The 22,642-nt window shown below is 43.4% G+C and overlaps 1 protein-coding gene across 6 annotated transcripts in view; it reads left to right on the top strand.

Moving 5' to 3' along the window:
• Positions 1-22,642, top strand: part of SPATA13 (spermatogenesis associated 13) — a 343,789-nt gene that overhangs the window by 283,858 nt on the left and 37,289 nt on the right. For all 6 annotated transcript variants that reach the window (XM_046664701.1, XM_046664702.1, XM_046664699.1 and 3 more), the window contains 2 exons: positions 3,905-4,270; positions 6,024-6,168. In XM_046664701.1, the coding sequence (XP_046520657.1) occupies positions 3,905-4,270; positions 6,024-6,168 (511 nt within the window). The remainder of the gene's footprint in view (positions 1-3,904; positions 4,271-6,023; positions 6,169-22,642) is intronic.

Raw genomic sequence — 22,642 nt, forward strand, 5'->3', positions numbered from 1 at the left:
TGTCTAACTGGAGGTGATGAGATCTGTCTTGGCTTTCTTACTTTTGAAAAGTATAGAAAGGAATCTTGGAAGAAAAAATGTAGGATCCCTGAATAGGAAGGTACTTTATACTGAGAAGCAAGAGGTAAAAGGGCAGGCACTGCACTGACAAGAGTGTTTACAAAGTTTATGACTTGGGTGTGAAGTGGCCACTCAGGCTTAGAGAGCCCTGGGTGCATGCGAAGCTCAGGCTGCTGGATCCTGGATCGGGAGAAGAAGGTGGACCAGGCCGAGCTCCAGCGTGGCCACTCACACCCCTGATGACAGTGTTTCAGAGGCCAGAGAAAGTTCCAGAGAGCATGGACGTGGTCAGCTGCCTGTTCCTTCAGTGTGTCTGCGGGCCGCCGCTGCCTGCAGCCGAGTCCGCGGTAGGTTACGCTCGTTGGAGTGTGTAGTGTTGGGGGCCCGGTGTCTGTAGTTCCAGGTATAATCGCAAACGCCGTTTCCTGGAATGAAGCTGGGTTGTGTTTTGGAAGTTTGTAAACTTTGCGGTAAGAAGATTCAGTTTGAGAATATGCATCCAAGGTCATAGTTGTTTTCCATGGAATGTAAGTCCCTCCGGCTAATCTTCACCGTTTGAACGGGAGCTTAAATCTTAGGGCTTTTACAAAGCCTGGCCCTCCCTCCCTCTGTACTGTTGCTAGGAGTAACAGGGACATTTCGACCTGACGTATTATTCTGAATTTCTGCAATTCCCAGAACATTCGGTAGCACTCAGACGGGCTGCTCCCCCGCGCATCTCTCCGGTGGGGCCGTGTGAATACCGGAGTGGAGTCACCGCGGGCCCTGCGGCCGCCCGGGGAGCTGACGCGGAAGCCGGGCTCCAGCCCGCCCTCTCTGTGCCGGCGCCGGCTCCCGCCTCGCGCATGCCCGCTGCGCCCGGCCGCCATCGCTTCCCGGAGTGTGTTTGGGTCTTGGAAGGGTTTGTTACTTGAACAACGAAGGCAACTGCTTGTTTTCCTAAACCCGTTTCCTTGTTTTCTTTTCGCCATGAGTGAGGAAAAGCAGGCTGCTGGTCGCATAAGTGCAGGAAAAAAACAAAAGCTGCACGTAGATTTGTGACCAGAGACTCCTTGCCTGTAATTCGGTTGGACTTCTGCTTCTCTGACACGTCGTTTGTGAGACTTTTTATCACAGGGCGATGATATAAACGGGTTTATTCTCATTGTGTGCTTAAGTTGTCTGTGCCATTTGGTTTAAGAGACTATCCATAATAGTCTGTTTTTCATATGTAATACAAAAAATAATTTTTCCATGATTTCTATCATGATGGTGTCAGAGAGGAAGAACTTGGCCTCCACCTTCTTAGGTTAACTTTTTGGATACGTGTGAATTAAACTGACAAAAGACAGATTTTTATTCATGTAGGTGGGCGTTCACAGACAAATGTGACTGGAGGAAGTGGTTAGAGTAGGGGGCTTATATACCATCTTTATAGGGGAAGGAAAGGCGGAGAAGGGCACTTATGGAAAAACGAGTGACTTTTAGGGAAGATAAATGGCCTGTAGAAGAACAGACGGGAGACATGAGTTTTGTGACAATGTCTGCTCAGGTGACGGCTTTTCTGGGGTGGTCAGTCAGTCTTCCCTGGGTGGGAGGAAGAGAATCCTATCCCAAGGGAGATTTATGATGACTGAGTTCTTTTGGGAGGCTCTGCTTTCAGGGAGAAAAGGGCATTCAGAAAAAAAAAGCCTATTCTTAAATGCCTTCAACTCAAAGCAGTTTTTATGCCACAGTGGTGAATTCTGGACCCCTTCAGTGGTGCCTTGAATTAAAGATAGCATTCCAGGCAGTACAAGTTGGTAGACAGCAAAGTCAGTGGTGACGGCCAGAACCCCTTTTCTTTTTCTTTTTCTTTTTTTTTTCTTTTAAAGATTTTATTTTTTCCTTTTTCTCCCCAAAGCCCCTCCGGTACATAGTTGTATATTCTTCGTTGTGGGTCCTTCTAGTTGTGGTATGTGGGACGCTGCCTCAGCGTGGTTTGATGAGCTGTGCCATGTCCGCGCCCAGGATTCGAACCAACGAAACACTGGGCGGCCTGCAGCAGAGCGCGCGAACTTAACCACTCAACCACGGGGCCAGCCCCTTCTTTTTCTTTTTTGAGGAAGATTAACCCTGAGCTAACTACTGCCAATCCTCCTCTTTTTGCTGAGGAAGACTGGCCCTGAGCTCACATCCGTGCCCATCTTCCTCTAGTTTATATGTGGGACACCTACCACAGCATGGCTTTTGCCAAGCGGTGCCATGTCTGCACCCGGGATCCGAACCAGCGAACCCTGGGCCGCCAAGAAGCGGAACATGCAAACTTAACCGCTGCACCACCGGGCCAGCCCCAAGAACCCCTTTTCTTTTGAGCAGAGGTGACTTGGTATAGTGGGAAAATGTTGTGGTGTTATGGGAGCAGAAATTACGAGGCCCGCTTTTCAGTCTCTGCTGCTGCTAACTGGCTCTTTGGCCCAGGGCAAGTCACTTTCCTTCTCAAGGTCTCAGTTTTCGTGATTTGAAAAATAATGAGAGTAGAGTTTCTGTAAATCCCTTCCTGCTTCCTTTGCTCTTCATCAGATTTTTCATAGTATATGATCTTAGGGAAGCTTCAGGCACATCAGGTTGGAAATTATGGGTCTCAGTTGTCACTGATTGGCAAGAGGTGGGACTTGCTGGGCCTGTCCCCGTGGTGCGGCTGGGCTGCCCTGCGCTCACATGACTCGTCTGGTTATTGTAGTTCTCCTCCCTGTGCCCGCTTCTGTTTTTATTGTCCTTTTATTTTTAGATAGTCTGTGGGGATGGAGGAACTGAAGGCACCCAGGCCTGGCCCACAGGCAGGGACTGGTGCCTCCTGCAGACTTTGCTGAGCCCTCCTGCTCCCTCCCGTGGAGCCCTGACGCAGCCCTCCCCTGAGCCCAGACTTCCAGGGGTCTGCTGAGGGAGAGGTTATCTCCGGTTGGGGCATGGTTATCCTGTGGCACTGCTTTTTAAGAGCAATAATTAACTGATAAGGCCTATCTTACTTCCCATTGTTGCATTTCGTCCTCACAAGGACCCATTATTCCCCAGTGAACGGCTGGAGAACCAAGTCCACAGAATTTAAGTAGCTTGGGTGAGGTTACAAAGCTAGCCAGTGGCCCAGCCTGACTTCAGCAGAAGTCTGCCCATTTCCAAACTTCATGGGTGTTTTTCTAGTACATTGCCTTGCCTCTGAGAAAGTTATTTGAAAAGTTAGAAAGTGTTGCCTAATTTAGCATCATAGACTCTCCAGCTGTGAGGTTGTCTAGCCTGAAATCTGAGATCCTGAAAGGTTAGTTGCGACTTGTCCGAGCTCACACAGCTGGTTAGTAGTCTGATCCCGTGCTCTCCCCATTGGAACTTAAGTTATTGCGTGTTAGAGCCGAACAGCCCAGACTTAATCCTCTTAAAGCACCTTCTATTTTAAAATATTATTGAAAGAAAATACCTTAGAGTAGCAACTATAGCATTACACATTAATTTCTTCTGCTGGCAGGCCTGCATTTCCTCTGCGCTATTGTTATGTATATTTGGGTGACACCTACCGTAATTAAAAAAGTTCTGTCTATTAACTCACATAGTGCTGATTTTCTTAATATCTTTTATCATAGCTCATCATTGGTCACCAAACATCACTATTTAAATTATCGTTTTAATTCAGCCTCCAATTAAAGATAGATTTGCTTATTTTAATCCACATTTCAATGATGTCTTTCTATTACACAAGTAACTTTTAAAATAAACAAGTAAATCAAGACAGGCTTGTGGCAGGACTGAGGAGGGTGGGAGAGAATGTATATTTGTTCTGTTTTAATACCTTCCTAGATATTGGCGCTCACCTAACTTGTTCACATTTGAAAAGGTTGTTACTGAGGAATCCTGGAGGCGGGGCTCATCACAGGAGGAAGAAAGGACAGAGGCTCAGAGGATCACCAGGAGGAGATGGGGTTCTGGGAGAAGGTCAAGGCCTCGACCGCTGTCTGACTATGGCCAGTTGGCCAGCCGAAGTTTGTCTATTCCTGAAGACTCAGTTGCTGTAGACCCCCAGAAAGAGGACATTCTGGACAGTGACCACCAGCCGAGCATGACCTCCACGGACCCTGCAGACCACAACCCTGCTGTGGGCGGCCCCAAGGGAAGCCGGAGAAGACGCCCCATCTCTGTGATAGGTGGGGTCAGCTTCTATGGGAACAACCAGACAGAGGAAATCGAGAATCTTCTAGCCCAAGTAAGATCTGGTGTGCTTTTACTCAAGCAGAGCCCTCCAGCTTCCTGGCCTTTGTTCTCTGCTGCAAACTAAACTGAGACCTGCTTTCCTGTCTTCCCTCTGCCTCAGGGAGGACGGCATCTGCTCCAGCCTTTCTTCCTGACTTTGTCTGAAAACGTGCATGAACTAAAACTAACCATCTGACGTGTGGATGCTTCTTACTAATCTTCTGTCTTTCCTGGGATCTCAAGTAATACATCAGACTAGTTTGCTGTTTGTTCTAAATCATCTGAGATTTGAATTAGGGAAAGTAGCAGTGCGTATTTAGTGAGCCTCCTGAAAGAAGAAATTCTTGACAGAGAAGGTGTCATCCATTGTTAACATGTAAAGATAAGAAGAAAATAAAGAAGAAGTCAGTTTTCTTAGGAGATAAGGAAATAATTATTTTCTCCCATTTTCTTACTCTTTTCATTGGAGTTGCAGCTTTGCACCTGCTGTGACAGTAGATTAACATCTAGATTATTCCCTTAGTGTATTTTGGAAATTCAACAAGTATTTATTACTTACCCAAAGAGCGCTTTGAAGTTACAAACGTTTAAATAAAGGCCTGTTCAGGAGGAGTTTATATGATTTGGCAAGACTAATACCCAGCCATGGTCAAGGGTTCACAGAACAGTGTGTGAGTAAGTGCCCTATTGTCTTTTTTAAACTTGCTAGCTAACAGCATAAATAACCTGTACAATTCTCTTAAAGGAAAAATCCCTTATTGGCATTGGATGTTCTGTTTCCATTCTCCCTGTAGAGCCCAGCACTATGCCGTGTTTACAGGAAGCACTCAAAAACCTCTTGCTTAATTGAATTAACCTGAATTGAATTCTTAAGGTAAAAACAAATTAAGTTGAAGAATACCACGAACTTATTGTTGTGTTAAGATGCTGTACGTGCTAGGAAATAATTCTGAACTAAAGCAAGCTGTAATCTGTTTAAACTTGAAGCGCAGCATAGGGGCAACCTAAAACCTTAGAAATTACTTCACTCCAGCGCATCAGAAAGGAGGGCAGGAACGTAACTTTCTGCACCGTAAGCTCCATTAGGGAACTGGGTGGAAAAATTCTCAGAGAACCTAAGGAAAGCAGGAACCAATGTGGCACTGGATGCAGCTATAGGGACGGTTAATGTGGAAAATCAGAAGAGCACGTAGATGATTCTAAAGAGACCCAGGGAAATTTGTGGAAAACCAACTCTTCTTTAAACAAAGCTCAGTGTTGTGTTAGTTTAGGTAAACAAGGCTTGTGTTCCACAAACACTTACCTAGTGTCTGCATGTGGAGGAGTAAAAGGAGGCTGGAGAACTGCCAGGCCGCAGTGTCACCTGGCCGTGGTCTGTGGCGCTGTCCTTGCTTCCTCCGGAGGCTGCTGCTGGGACCCGTCTCCTGGACCTCCTGACCCTGGCTCTGTGTGAGAAAGCCCCACTGCCTACATTTGCTTCTCCTCTTCTTAGATGCTCATTGGGATGTCGCTGACAAATAAGATGGAATGCAATGCTGGGCGATAAGAGCCATTGAGTTGATACTGGTTTTTTAAGATTTTAGAATAATTAATTGCAGTTGAGCCTCGCTGCAGCCTGAAGCTTCCGACCTGAGTTGGAGGAACCCTTTCACATCTGTGAGTAGCTTTGAGGTGCGAGCGCCAAGCTCCTCGCAGCTGTGTGTGTGTAGAGCTTGCAGGAGCTGCCACTTCCTGGCATCTCACAGCCATTTGCTTTCCTTTTGTAGCCGGCAGCCAGGCCGCCCGTGCCAGCTCACCAGGTGCCCCCCTACAAAGCAGTTTCGGCACGATTCCGGCCGTTCACGTTTTCCCAGAGCACCCCCATTGGGCTGGACCGCGTGGGACGCCGGCGGCAGATGAGAGCATCCAACAGTGAGTCTCACAGGCCCTCCCTGGGGGGGGTCCCCCCTTTCAGAAACTGGTGTGGAATCCTCCATTTGACTGTTCCAGTTAAGCCGAGGTGCCCAGTCGGTTGTGCGCCTTCCCGTCCGTCTTTGGCTGGGGCGTTGTTTGCCTGGTAGTGAGGAGGGCTCATCCCAGGAGCTGCTCTCGCAGGTGTGGGTTCATCAGCAACTGGCCGGGTGGGTGCCCTGCGTCATCACAGGACCCTAAGTTGAGAAGTTTGCTCCTCTTGCGGTGTCTGTACCTCAGTTCCTGTGGGGGGAGATCTGCCCAAGAATGGAGTCCCTGGGATTTGCCTCAACCTTTTCAAAGCTGTTTCTGGAGGTTTGAGATTCACCAAGTCTGTTTGGAACACCAAAGAAAAGCTTATCTAATATGGTAGTTAATATGCAATCGTAGACTTACCCAATAAATGCTTGTGGATTTGAATTAACGACACATGTTTTGTGAATGATTTTTAAATTCCTAACATGGAAAATCTTCCCCTACACCAAGGTTCACATCACTGCCCATCAGCTGGTTGGGTAATGGCGTGGCCCGGCGTGCACTAGATGACAATAATAAGAGCTAACGTTGACTGAGCACTTTCCCCATGGCAGACACTGTCCTGTGTGCTCTGATGTGTTACCTCATTTGATGTTCCTAACCTCATGCTGTGGGGGTACTGTGATTACCCTCATTTTACAGATAAGAAAGCCCAGGTGTAAACAGGTGAACTGCCCTTGAGTTACTTACCAGGAAGTGACAGAAATAGGATTTGAATCTACAGTCAGTCAAATAGAATTTTCAGTACCAAGGCCTATGTTTTTAACACTGAACTGTACTGACTCTTTAAAGATTTGCAACCGACTGTTAAGGATTATGGCTTCAGTTGCTGGGTTCACTGTCTTACTTTGAAAAATGAATATCATGTGGTGAGCAGGAGAGTGATGAACTGGGTGTTAGGAGGCCTGGGTTCTGACTCCAGCACTGCCGCCAACTCGAGGTATGGGCATGATGGTGGGGACAGAAGCCAGAAGAAGAGGTGAGATTTAAATAGGGTCATTTCAAGAGACCTGAAGAGGGCTGAGGGTGTCACTTAGAAGGAGAGAAGGAGGGGAAACAGGATGGCTTGGAGAAGTGAAACAGAGCAAGAAAGTGTGGCCTCACTGGTCAAGGGAGGTGTTCTAAAGATAGATGATGAAGACTGGTGACCAAGAATGGTGACAAGGTCACTGATGGATTCTGACACAGAAATTGTTGAGGAGAATGTCCTGGGAGGGCCATGCAAAGTGGTAGAAGGTCAGAGAGTTGGTGAGTCGTGAGAAAATGTTATCATCCGTACTTGTGTTGACTTGGTTCTAACTCAAGTCACATATATCAGGAGGAATCAAGGTTAGACTCTTCCGTTAACCAGGGTGAAAAGGGAGAGAGAAATTAGATGGCAGCTACATGTCAAGGAGATCTGGAACATCTTATGCCTTTGTCGTCCTCTCAGCTGAGCAGGCTGGACACCTTGGAATCATTGCACCCTCATCCTCGGAGTCACTAGGCACCGTCTGTTTATCCTCAGGCTCCTCTGCTTCTCAGGCTCCTTGACCCTTACTCTCATAGCTGTGCCCGGCCCCGCCTCATGTCCTCAGGCCAGGCTTTCCTACACTGTCTAGTCAGACTTACTGTTCATGTTCAACTCTTACTTTATTTCCTTGCAACCTTTCCCATCATCAGTGGAATAAAGTCCCAGTTCCTTGAACGAGTTTACAGGTTTTTCTGGAACCCTAAGCTAACTTTCCAAGTGTTTCTCTCAGTTCTCCTAGCAGAGCGTACAGTTCCGTGTCCCTTCACAGCTCCAGGCTTTCACACTCCCTCTGCTTTACTTCACTTTGCTCCCTCTGCCTACAATTTCCTTCCTTCCCTTTACCATCTGTCAACATGCTTTCCACTCAGAATTCAAAACTCATACTCTTGCATACCCTTGTTGACAAAGTAAATTCATTGTCATCCTTCTGCAAAGCAGTGTAGCCACCAGTCTCATGTTCATTCTCTCCGATCAGTCATCAGCTTCTGGTGATGTATTCTGAGAAAGTTACCCAAAAGGAGGAAAAAAGCTTACACGCACAAGGTGTTCTTCACGACATTCTTTGTGATAGCACAGAAGCTGAAGCCGTGTAAATGTCTGGGTACGGTGGGCTGGCGGATTGGAGTGTTATATGGGTGACAAGCTCAAAACAGTTCACAATATAATTAGGAAAACCACGTAGCAACATGAAAAGTGACTGCTGTAATTTTGAAGTGAGAAAAAAGTAGGAAATAAAATCATATGTGTACTGTATTGGTTTGCTAGGGCTGCTCTAATTAAGTACCACAAACTGGGTGAAGAGAAAGTTCTCGTCTCAGTTCTGGAGGCTGGAAGACAGTTGAAGGTGTTGGTGAGGTTGTTTATGTCTGCCGGCCTGTCTCCTAGCTTCTGGTGCTCAGGGCCCATGTGCCTCGTCATGTAGCTGTATTGCCCTTATCTCTGCCTTCATCTTCGCTTGATGTTCTCCATGTCCTGTTGAATTGGGCCCACCCTAATGATCTCATCTTAACTGGATCATCCACTGTGACCTTATTTCCAAATTCGTTCACTGCTACTGGAGGTTAGGATTTCAGCATCTTTTGGGGGCACACAATTCAACCCATAACATATACCATGATTGCAACCATATACAACGTGTATACATATGGTCAAAAATTTATTTAACAAGAATATGTAAAAATGAAGATAGTGTAGTTAGGGTGGTAGGAATGTAGATGATTTCTCTTCCAACCCTATACAGATACAAGCAGCTTATTTCTGTGCTTTCTGTAACAGTGTTTTGTTTTGTTTCAATTTTAGTCTTTTGTTGAGAAGCAACAAAAACTGTGACTAGCTTAAGTAAAAAGAATTTATTGGAAGGGCATCAAGTGTTCCCCAAATTGTTGGAATGGCTAGGAAACCAGTCTAGGAGATGGACGGCAGTCAGGGTTGGCCCTGGGAGCCAAGGAACTACATGGAAGGAGCCAAGGAAGGCAGGTAGCAGGAAGACTGGCCATAGTGCCACCTGGGGAATGAGTGAAGGCCAGCCAATCCTCTGGGCCTTCTGTCACTCACTCAAAAGGCAAAGTCTTAGGATAGGGGATTCTGGAAGCTTAGGTGATGCAGCCACCACCCGGGGGCACTGGGAGAAGGAGGACTGGCTGCCTCCAGGGGCTACCTGCCTTCCGTTTTAGGAGGCAGGTGCATGGATTCCCCATCCACTAAGGCTGAACACTGTGGAGGGGAGCTCATTCCCCAAAGGAGATCCAGGTGGTGGTAGAAATAGATTCTCGACAGGTCCGACATTTGTTTATTCATTCATTCATACTTTCAGTAACTATTGACAGCGTACCTCAGTAGTTCCAGGTGACAGCAGTGAACACAACAAAGCGCCTTGAATCTCTACCAGTCTACTGAGGGGATAATAAATTAACAAGTATCTGTATAACATGGGAGGTAGTACTATAAAGAAAAAGAAAAGCAGAGTAGAGGGCATTCGTTTTTAAAAGAACATCATTCTAACCTGATACAGCTATTCCATATATAATTGAAAGCCCTGTCTCTCTGTCTCCAGAGGGAGATAGCCCAAAGGCCTATCAAGTACTGCAAACATCTCCAAGTCTAGGACCTCTGAGTAATACTCATCCCTCCTCCAGTTCTGTTGCAATGCCTTTTCAATTTTTATAACCACAAGTAAATTTAAGCAACACACCCTTATCATAATGGAAAGAGAGAGGGGAGAAAAGGAAATAGAAAATAAGTGAAAATTAGGTATCTATACATGACACCACAAAAGGAAATGTCTCTCTTCTGTGTCTGGTTGCAAGGCCATCCGTGCTATTTTTGCCTTTGCTCATCTGGTTCCCACTGCATGCTCCCCTTGCCTCTGCGCAGAACCTTACCTGGTAGTGTACTTTGCCAGCTGAGGTGTCCAGACCTTCACTCTGTAGGCTTCTGGGCTGTTGGTGGTCCTGCTTGCTTAGAGTTGCCATGGTCTTCTTTAGTTCCCTCTCAGTCAAAAATCAGTCAATCTACAAAAATGTGTGGAGCATCAGCTATGAGCCCGGCACTATTTTACCATTTGGAATACAGCAGATAATGAAGCGTCACAAAATGTTCACGTTCTAGCATTTGCACAGACTCAATAAGTCAGTAAACAGGATTATCTCAGGCAGTAATGGTTGCTCTAGAGAAGATGAGCGTGGATCATGTGATGGGGAGTGAGTAGGAGCGGGAGTGGTGGAGGGCAACCTGCCTCCCTAAAGAGGTGCCATTGAGCGAAGGCTTGAAAGATGAGCAGGAGGGAGGGGGGTGCCAGCGGAAGGAACATCAGATCCCCAAAGTTAGGCAGAAGCTTGATGTGTCTGAGGTTCAGCGAGGAGGCCAGAGTGACTGGCGCTCAGGAAACAAGAGTCCAGGACACTGCAGGTCTCAAGAAGGAGTTGGGGTTATTTTCAGCGTAGCGGGGAGCCATTGCCAGCAGAGGAATGATATGCCCGACTCGTGCTTCAGAGAGCAAGGACAGTTTGGGAGAGCAAAGGCAGAGGAAGGGAGACTAATTTGAAGGTTATTGCATTCGTCCAGTTGAGAATCGATGGTGACAGTGACCAAAAAGATGTCCATGTCTTCCTTGGGTGCTCATTTTCCCAGTCCACGAGGAGGCCAAAATGGCCAGTTTTAGTTCTAACTCCGTGGGGCCAAGGCTGTGAATTCCAGTGGAAGTACTCTTCTTTTGAGGGGATAAATTCAGTTTTGACAGAGCAGAGCTACTGGATGGGAAGAGAATATTTTGCAAATGTATTATTAGGTAATCCTAAGAAGCAGCCCCGTGTTTACCCTTTGTTTCCAGACCCATACATTCTGGCTATGGGTGAACATCATTATGTCAGTCACTGAGTTACATGCGCCATCCAGGACAGCACTTCAACTTCAAGATGTATCCTCAAGCTACCTCCATAACTTCATTTTCATTACACCCTTTTTCTATTTGGTATGATTCCATGTTTCTGGATGATGGTAAACGAGATAAAGCTAGTGACACTCAGGGGCACTTGGCCTCTCACCCCTTACTTCTTTCACCGGGGAGTCCTCAGGTAGAATTAGTGTTGTGTGAGATGCCAGAACAGTGGCTGAGGCCTTCAGCGAGATTGCAGCAGAGGTCTGACAGGTAAGGAAAACAAATCCAAGTCTAGACTAAGTGTCTTTTCCAGTAAGGACAAATCGTCTACCCCTCTATCATGAAAAGGATCCATTGTAATCAACTTTCCACAAGTAGCTGTCTGGTTCCTTCAAGGAACCGTATCATTAACTTTGTTGAAGGGGACAGCCTGTAGTTTAACTCAGGCTTGGCATCCATTTCTGCCACCATGGCCTTTTTTTTTTAAACCCACTAAGTAAGCATCAAGATGACTAGGAACAAAGATTGACATTTACAGAATAGGACATATTGTCCACACAACTATTAAGCAGCCTTTTTTGCAATAGGATTCGCATGGGACACAATTGGTCATTCACGTGGGACAGACCTTGAGTGTGTTCTGATACATCTAATCATACTCCTTCCCCAAACCAGTCCATTATCCATTTTGTTCTTTCTAAATTCCTCCAAGCCATTCAGCCAAGCCATTTCCTCCTAACCATGAATCCATACAAGCTAAATCCCTACTGAGGCCATCTCTCCTTTCAGCCAGAAAAGGTTGGGAAGAGTATTGCTTAGATTTACTTTCCTGGGAGCACAGTTACTTTTTGGGAATGCTAGAAGGAAGAGTGGTAATAGAGGGATACCTAACCCAAGGTTACCTGGCTTCTGCTTCATAAAGAGGCCTGAGTCTGGGAATTGACTTAGATCTGGGGGCTGAGTGAGGGCCCTTGATTCTCTGTCATGGTGATTCAAGTCAGGCTTCTGCTCACCAGATTTGGAGATTTCCTACTACATGAATCAAGTAATCCCTCAGGGGAGTTACTCATCAGTTTTATTCCTAGGGACTCTGTGATAAGTTAAGCACAGCCAGAGATCATGTGGGTCAGACCATTCCAATGGCAAAGCTGGCCCTGCTGCCTCATACAGAAACTATGCCCACTTTTCCTATGACAGATGTCCCACCTCTGTGGAGGTCCTGGACTTCATTGCAACAGAAGCATCTCTCACCGGCTTCCCTTGCCTAGAGAGATTAGCAGTAGATTGCTTATAAAAGTTGCTGCCACTTCCCTCATGTGGTTTGGGAGATTTAGCCCAGGGGAGGGTGAATACGTAATAGTTCAGCTCCAGCCTTTCTATCTCCCGGTCTTTGCCAGTGGGCCAGTAATGAGTGCAGCTTTATATCCCATCAAAGTACTGGAATGACACCCAGATTCCTGAGTCCATGTGTTGAATACAAAATCTCTGATAGATGCTACCCAAATGGATGAATTTGGTTTTATCTAAATCATATAAATGTAATGTGAGAACCTTCTTTGGATTCTGATACCAATAAACTAGTCAGAAAATGATCATTTTTGAGACAAGTAGGGAAATTTTCACATGCACTTAGTATTCAGTGAAGAAATTATTGTTAATCTTGTTAGTTTGGATAATAATAGTGTAGTTATTTTTAAATCTTTCTTACAGGTACACACAAAAATGTTTTTTGCATGAAATGATATATGTGAGATGTGCTTTAAAATACTCCAAAAAGTTCTTGGGAAATAGTTGGAAAAAAATTGGTGAAATATTGATAATTGTGGGTTCACCATATAATTTCTTAACTTTTGTGTTTATTTGAAATTTTCTATAATAAAAGATTTAAAAATAATGAAAGTATATTTCCTCCTCGCTGGTCAAGTGCTCTCAAAATCTCCAAATCAAGAAATGCCCACAACTAAATTTTTCTTCTTTTATTTTATTTTTTTGTTTTGTTTTACTTTTGAAGAAGATTAGCCCTGAGCTAACTGCTGCCAATCCTCCTCTTTTTGCTGAGGAAGACTGGCCCTGAGCTAACATCCGTGCCTAATTTCTTCTACTTTATATGTGAGATGCCTACCACAGCATAGCTTGACAAGCGGTGCCATGTCCACACCCGGGATCTGAACTGGCAAACCCCAGGCCACCGAAGTGGAACGTGCACACATAACCGCCGTGCCACCAGGCCAACCCTAAATTTTTCTTAAAAGGTAGACATTTGAAGATTAGCAATTTAATTTTTTTTTTTTTAAGAAATGAAGAGCTTTCAGGTAAAGTGAGCGCTTGCTTCTCAGAACTTTGCAGCACTGTGCTAGGCTCTAGCAGTTGTCATTTCTCTCTTGCTTTATTTACCTTACTTGTATTATGTTCTTGTAGCCCATAGTCTGTGAAGAAAGGTTACATAAGGAGAGAGAACTAAGACTAAAAAGAAATGAAGAAACTCTCCAAGAAATATCCAACTCAATTAGGAAATGCATTATAGGGATTATAGGTATCCCAGAGGGAGAAGAGAAGGAGAATGGAGCAGAAAGCTTGTTCAAAGAAGTAATAGCGGAGAAATTCCCAAACCCAGGGAGGGAGCTGGAAATCCATGTGACAGAAGCCAGTAGATCTCCAAACATTGATACAATGTAAAAAGACCACCTCCCAGGCATATAGTAGTAAAGTTGTCAAAAGTCAATGACAAAGAAAAAATATTAAGGGCAGCAAGGCAAAAGAAAACCTACAAAGGAACCTCTATCAGGCTGTCAGCGGATTTCTCAGCAGAAACCTTAAAGGCCAGTAGAGAGAGGAATGATATACTGAAAATTATGAAAGACAAAAAACTTTCAGCCAAGAATACTCTATCCAGTGAAAATATCCTTCAAATATGATGGAGAAGTAAAAACTTTCCCAGATAAACAAGTTAAGGGAGTTCATTGCCACAAGATCGACCCTGCAAGAAATCCTCAGAAAGAGCCTCATACCACCAAAAAAAAAAAAAAAAAGCCAAAAAAGGAAAGGGCTTACAAAAGCCTGGGCAAGGACATAAGTAGAAAGACAAAATCAGAAAATTGCAGCTCTCCATCAGGAAAGGTTAGCAAATACTTAAGTATAACGTTAAAGGTAAAGGGAACGGAAGCAACAAGAATATATATAATCTTGTCATTTTTACCGTAAACTTACAACACAGGAAGAACAAAATATGTGACAGTAACAACATAGAAGGCGAAGAGGAAAAGGACGGAATCAGCTTAGTCTAAGGAAATAAGAGGCTATCAGAAAATAGACTATCTCATCTATGAGATGTTTTATACAAACCACATGGTAACCACTAAAATAATTAGAGACACAAATTACAAATAAGGAGAAAACTAAGAAAACCAGCATAGAAAACTACCTAACTGAATTGGTAGTCTGAAATACATGGGACAAGAAACAAAGGAAATGCTGGAGAACGAGAAAACAAGTGATAAAATGACAGCATTAGGCCCCCACATTTTGGTAATCACTCTAAATGTAAATAGATTGAATTCTCCAATCAAAAGACACAGAGATGGATTAGAAAACAAAACCTAACAATATGCTGCCTCCAGGAAACACACTTCAGTCCCAAAGACAAACACAGACTCAGAGTGAAGGGATAGATGATAATACTCCAAGGTAATAACAAACGAAGGAAGACAGGTGTTGCCGTACTTATGTCAGACAAAGTAGACTTCAAGACAAAACAGGTAAAGAGAGACAAAGAGGGGCAGCATATAGGGATAAAAGGGACACTCCACCAAGAAGACATAACACTTATGAATGTATATGCACCTAACACAGGAGCACCAAAGTACGTAAAGCAACTATTAACAAAACTAAAAGGAGATATCAACAACAATACAATAATAGTAGGAGACCTCAACACCCCATTAACACCAATGGATAAATCATCCAGACAGAAAATCAACAAGGAAATTGTAGAATTAAATGAAAAACTAGACCAGATGGACTTAATAGACATATGTAGAACATTCCATCCAAAACCAGCAGGTTACACATTCTTCTCAAGTGCGCACAGAACATTCTCAAGGATAGACCATATATGGAAACAAAGCAAGCCTCAACAAATTTAAGACGATTGAAATAATAACAAGCATCTTTTCCAATCACAATGCTATGAAGCTACAAATTAATTACCAAAAAACTGGGAAAGGGGCAAAGATGTGGAGATTAAACAACACGCTACTGAATGACCAATGGATCATTGAAGAAATCAAAAGAGAAATAAAATATATCTGGAGACAACTGAAAATGAAAACACACCATACCAACTCATTTGGGATGCAGCCAAAGCAGTCCTAAGAGGGAAATTCATTGCAGTACAGGCTCACCTCAACAAACAAGGAAAATCTCAAATAAGAATCTCAGACTACACCTAACAGAACTAGAAAGAGAAGAACAAACAAAGCCCAAAGTCAGTAGAAGGAGGGGAATAATAAAAATTAGACCAGAAATAAATGAAATTGAAACAAAAAAGACAGTAGAAAGGATCAACGAAGCAAAGAGCTGCTTCTTCAAGAAAATAAAATTGACAGACCCTTAGCCAGGTTCACTAAGAAAAAAAGAGAGAAGACTCAAATAAATAAAATCAGAAATGAAAGAGGAGGAATAGCAGTGGATACCACAGAAATACAAAACATTATAAGAGAATACTATGAAAAACTATATGCCAACAAACTGGACAACCTAGAAGAAATGGATAAATTCTTAAGCTCTTACAACCTCCCAAAATGGAATCAAGAAGAAATGCAGAATCTGAATAGAGACCAATCACAAGTAAAGAGATTGAAACAGTAATCAAAAACCTCCCCAAAAATAAAAGTCCAGGACCAGTTGGCTTCTCTGGAGAATTCTACCAAACATTCAAAGAAGATTTAATACCTATCCTTTTCAAACTATTCCAGAAAATTGAGAAGATGGAGCACTTCCTAACACATTGTACAAGGCCAACATCACCCTGATCCCAAAACCAGACAAGGACATTGCAATGAAGGAAAATTACAGGCCAATATCACTGATGAACATAGATGCAGAGATCCTCATCAAAATATTGGCACAGTGAATACAGCAATACATTAAGAAGATAATACACCATGATCAAGTGGGATTTATACCAAGGACACAGGGATGGTTCAACATCCGCAAGTCAATCAATGTGATACACCACATTAACAAAATGAGGAACAAAAACCACATGATCATCTTAATAGACAGAGAGAAAGCATACGACAAGATCCATCGTCCATTTATGATAAGAACTCTCAATAAAATGCATATAGAAGGAAAGTACCTCAGCATAGCAAAGGCCATATATGACAAACCCACAACCAACATCATACTCAATGGGGAAAAACTGAATGCCATCCTTCTGAGAACAGAAACAAGACACGGGTGCCCACTATCACCACTCTTATTCAACATAGTACTGGAGGTTTTGGCCAGAGCAAGTTGGCAAGAAAAAGAAATAAAAGGAATCCAAATAGGCAATGAAGAAGTGAAACTCTCGCTGTTTGCAGATGATGTGATCTTATATATAGAAAACCGTAAGAAATCCATCAGAAAGCTAGTTGAAGTAATCAACAATTACAGCAAAGTTGCACGGTACAAAATCAACTTACATAAATCAGTAGCATTCCTATACTCTAATAACGAACTAACAGAAAGAGAACTGAAGAATACCATCCCATTCACAATCGCAACAAAAAGAATAAAATATCTTGGAATAAATTTAACCAAGGAAGTGAAAGGCCTATACAAGAAAACTACAAGACTTTCCTGAAAGAAGTTGATGACGATGTAAAGAGATGGAAAGACATCATGCACATGGATTGGAAGAATAAATGTAGTTAAAATGTCCATACTACCTAAAGCAATCTACAGATTCAGTCCTATCCCAATCAGAATCCCAATGACATTCTTGACAGAAATAGAACAAAGAATCCTAAAATTCATATGGGGCAACAAAATACCCTGAATTGCTAAAACAATCCTGAGAAAAAAAGAACAAAGCTGGAGGCATCACAATCCCTGACTTCAAAATATACCACCAAGCTATCATAATTAAAACAGCATGGTACTGGTACAAAAACAGGCACACAGACCAATGGAACAGAATTGAAAGCCGAGAAATAAAACCACACATCTACAGACAGCTAATCTTCAACAAAGGAGCTGAGAACATACAACAGAGAAAGGAAAGTCTCTTCGACAAATGGTGTTGGGAAAACTGGCCAGCCACATGTAAAAGAATGAAAATAGACCATTCTTTTACACCATTCACAAAAATAAACTCAAAATGGATCAAAGACTTAAAGGTAAGACCTGAAACCATAAGACTTCTAGAAGAAAATATAGGCAGCACACTCTTTGACATCAATATTAAAAGGATCTTTTCATACACCATGTCTTCTCGCACAAGGGAAGCAATAGAAAGAATAAACAAGTGGAACTTCATCAGACTAAAGAGCTTCTTCAAGACAAGGGAAAACAGGATTGAAATGAAAAGACAACCCACCAACTGAAAAAAAATATTTGCAAATCATATATCCGACAAAGGATTAATTTCCATAGTATATAAAGAACTCACACAACTTAACAACAAAAAAACAAACCCAAGCAAAAAGTGGGCAGGGGATATGAACAGACATTTCTCCAAAGAAGATATACGGATGCCTAATAGACACATGAAAAGATGCTCATCATCACTGATCAGCAGGGACATGCAAATTAAAACTACACTAAGATATCACCTTACACCTGTTAGAATGGCTATAATAACCAAGAGAAAAAAATAACAAATGTTGGAGGGGTTGTGGGGAAAAAGGAACCCTCATACGCTGCTGGTGGGAATGCAAACTGGTGCAGCCACTATGGAAAACAATATGGAGCTTTCTCAAAAAATTAAAAATAGAAATACCATATGACCCAGCCACCCTACTACTGAGTATCCATCCAAAGAACTTGAAATCAGCAATTCAAAGAGAGTCATGCACCCCTATGTTCATTGCAGCATTATTCACAATAGCTGAGACGTGGAAACAACTTAAGTGCCCCATAAACTGATGATTGGATAAAGAAGATGTGGTGTACATATACAATGGAATACTACTCTGCCATAAAAAATGATAAAATCGTCCCATTCACAACAACATGGATGGACCTTAAGGGTATTATGTTAAGTGAAATAAGCTGGATAGAGAAAGACGATCTTTGTATGACTACACTCACATGTGGAAGATAAACCATCATATGGACAAAGAGAACAGATTAGTGGTTATCATGGGGAAGGGGGTTGGGGTGGACACAAAGGATGAAGGGGTGCACCCATAATATGACTGGCAAATAATAATGTGCAACTGAAATTTCACAACGTTGTAAACTATCATAACCTCAATAAAATTTAAAAAAAAAAGTAATGTCGCATAGAGCAGTCATCGGTTAACCTTTACCGACTGACTGCGTGAGTGTCATATTGAAAGAATAGAGTCCGGATCATGAATCACAGTGGCACTTATAGAGTTCATAGACTGGACGCCACCAGCCTGTAAAAACTCTATTGCTGTATTGGCAATGGTGTTGGCGGCCCTTCCTTTTCCCTGAGTCTTAGCAAGCGTGCCTACCCTGTGATCCCTTTTTCTCAGACAATTATCTTTGCTGCCTTCTGCTTTCCTCTCTTGTGAAGCTTTTCTCTTACACCCAAGGCCGCTTCCTCCATCACAGCCTACCCATGGTCCGAATTTTCCCACGCTGACGTTGGGTTCCCACTATACTTCTTCCCGTAAGTGGTCTCTCTCTTGGGTCAGAAGTCACATTTGATCGCTTTTCAAAATTCTTATTCTCATGTTTACTCATCCTTCTCTTTCTACTCATCCCACCCATCGAGTTCAGATTAGTTTGCTCGTGTGATATAGACCAAGTGGTTATCTTAATTGTCCCCCAGAAAGGAGAACATCCAGTTTCCTTAGTTATCACACTTGAGTGGAAACTTTATGGGTCACAAGCAAAGGACTAAAGCATGACATTGAGGTCAGTAGAGTTGGGTATGCCATTTAAAAAATATCTGTTACCTTTTCTCAAAGCCTTTTAGTAACCAGTAAGCACTGTATTATTTTGTAATAATGCCAGACAACAGAGGAGAGAAAATGACAAGATTAGGTACATTAATAACTAAGTATAAAAAATAGAGAAAATGATTTTCTGAGGAGATACAAACATGAGTTGACTTAATCAGAGTTTTAAAAATATTTCTAAATTACTCCAATTATTCCTCAGTTTGATTTTTTTTTTAACTTTTACATCTTAATTTCTTATGGATATGGTCACTTTTTGCAAGCTAGGAGAGAGAACCAAATTAAACCAGTCTGGCCCCCCAGTGACCTAAGCCAGAACGGCACAGTCTTCAGCAGAAAGATGTAATAATTTAAGTTGCTAACAATAGGGTTATAAACTCTAAATCATAACCACGTATCCACATTTTTCACTAGGAAACAACCAAAAAATCCAATCCTTAAAGGCATGATATATAGAAAGAACGTCTTGACCTACAAAGGCTGGAAGAATGCAGATTGTATCCTGGCCACCCATCTGTGAAACACATCAGAGCTGGCCACTGATGGGTGAAGGGAGGAACTATTTTGAAAACCTATTCTGAGGTTTTACAGATTCCCAGTTCTGCTATCAATAAAAAAGCAAGTAAAAAATATTAGAGACCACACTCAAATTGATAATTGATTTGACCAGGGTCACCTACTAGAATACAAAGTTAGAGATAAGGAATAAGATAACTTATGAGGAATAAGGTAACTTAGAAATTTGCAAAAGACATTAATCCTCAATGATGAGAAATCCAACATACGGCATTTTTCCTTTTGCCACAAGAACAAATTGAGGACGATTTTAGAGAAACATTCACCTGTAAAAATGATGATGGCAACAGCGTCTGCCACCCAATAACTTCCAGCTTCTTCTGCAGTGAACACTGCTGTTCTTCCACTACACATATCTGTGTGCAAAAACTTGTCAGGAGCTTTGGCCCAGCCAGGACCCCGAGTTGAAAACTGGAGCAGCATGTCCCAGTTAGCTCATTGTAAGCTCAGTTAACGTGTTTTGGGGTGGACCCCAGTGGCCACTACAGTCTGGGTATAGTTGTGATAAATGGCTTGCAAACTGTTGGTAGGCATTGGCTTCTGCCTAAGGGCTTAAAACTTGTGTCAGGCCCATCTGTGACTTCCCTTCCACGCCAAGGTGGGTTCTGGTCCTTGCAGGAGTTGCCCAGGAGTCTAGGGGTCCTTAGCAGATGTTCTGCAGAGGGGAACCCTGTAGGCAACACCCGGAGCCTTCCTTGCTGAATCAGTGATAATGCGAAAGGCTCAACGGAAACGATAGCAGTTGGCAGCCTCTCGGGGGATCTTAGGAGAACTCTTCTTTTTTTTTTGAGGAAGATTAGCCCTGAGCTAACATCCACCGCCAATCCTCCTCTTTTTGCTGAGGAAGACTGGCCCTGAGCTAACATCCGTGCCCATCTTCCTCCACTTTATATGTGGGATGCCTACCACAGCATGGCTTGCCAAGCGATGCCGTGTCCGCACCCAGGATCCTAGCCGGCGAACTCTGGGCTTCCGAAGCAGAACGTGCGAACTTAACCGCTGGGCCACCAGGCCAGCCCCTAGGAGAACTCTTCTTAAACTGAGGCCAGCACAACCCAGTCTGTACCCAGCTGGGCTGATCCACTTGTGGAGCTGAGGGGCCCAAGAGAGGCGACCTCTGCCCACGTGCTGCAAATGCACAGGCAACACCACCCACAACGGCCACCCCATGACGGCCAACACCACAGCCGCCAGCCCACCAAGGCCCACAGACCTTACTTGCTTTCATCTGGTAAATGTTTTCTACACAGATTTAAGATTGGACTGTCTAAAGTGGAGAAAAAAGTGTACCAAGATATTGTCCACTGTTTTTAACACCCAGGAGTTTTCAGAGTACAGTTGGGGGTTATCACTCAGGGCTGACATTCTTTCCATGTCTGTAACTCCTGTTTCTTCAATTTGATTTTATCCTGAAATGTGTTTGCTCAGAAACAGAAACGATTTTCTTATGTATGTACTTATTTACTTTTCCCTGTTTAGGAACTAGTATTAGTTGTCAAAGCAAGTTCATTCAACCTTATTATTGAGAAATGAAAAAGTGACTAGGACGTAAATAGTGGTATTTCAGGAAATGTCCAAGGTGCTCTGAACCTTTCCAAGTTGGTCTTTTAATGTGCTCTTGGTTCATGAGATACCTCCTTTGTATCGATCCATTTAACAAATACATATGACGTCATATAGCATAAATATGTGCCGTGGTTTAAGTGAGGTGCTGTGCTGGAGGCTGGCTGGTCAGGAGGAAGCCAGAGACTGTGCTCACAGGACCTCCAGTGCGTGTACAGACGTAGAAGGCCACCGTAGCAATACAGGAGTTAAACAGAGAGCTTGCAGATCAGATCTGGGGAGTCTAGAGACTTCCCGAAAAAAATGACATCGAGGCATGAAGGTTGACGCTTCAAGGATGAATGGAAGTTAGGTTGTTTGTTGGTAGGAGAGGGTGTATTTCATGCTGAGGGAACAGCATGTGCAGAGGGTGGAAGCCAGAGGGCAGAGAGCACATTTGAAAAACTGAGGTTAGGGTTGCCCAACAGAACTTTCTTAACCCATCCACATGCTTATCAGATTACAAGTGTCCTCCACTGCGGACTGATACCTACCGCACGCGGAGTGCTGGCTCAGTCAGCCGCTCACTCCCTACTGCTGTCATTAGCTGAGTTGTGTCCTTACCACGAGTCAAGGACGTGACTCCAAACCTGTTTATGGCAGTTGTATTTGTTGTTATAATTATGGGACTTATTTAGATACATAAACAAATGAAGTATAAATATGAGACTAAAAAGAGGCTCACATCTATGAAAACTAAGTGGAATACTTTTGGAAAGACTCAATAAAGACACATTGCTAAAAAATTATTTCCTGTCAAATTAGATGAGAATTGACATCTCATTCCAGTCAGATGATCATAACGACGACCTCTGGTCCTCCCTGATAGCAAAGGTGAATTAATTGTTCTTTTATATGTTTCAGGTTGAAATGTTTATGGCACAAATGTATGCATCGTTTTTTTCTGCTTTGGGGCTTTGAGGCAGCCCTCTTGCTCCTGGTGGGAGAGCCCTGCGGCTGCAGCAGCATGAAGGCAGGGGAAGGGCTGCAGGGTTGAGATGGCGAGTCTAGACTAGAGACCTGACTACTAGAAGTAAGAAGGAGCCTGCCCATCCAGGCCTCCTGTTGAGGGGATTAGACTTTACCTGGGGGCAACTAGGAGCCACAGAAGGGTTTAAGTGGAGTGAGATGATCGGATCTGCATTTTAGAGGGATCTTTGGCTAGAGTATGGACCCGACTGGAGACAGGAGGAG

This window comes from Equus quagga, chromosome 6 (assembly GCF_021613505.1).
Source record: "Equus quagga isolate Etosha38 chromosome 6, UCLA_HA_Equagga_1.0, whole genome shotgun sequence".
Classification (NCBI taxonomy): Eukaryota; Metazoa; Chordata; class Mammalia; order Perissodactyla; family Equidae; genus Equus; species Equus quagga.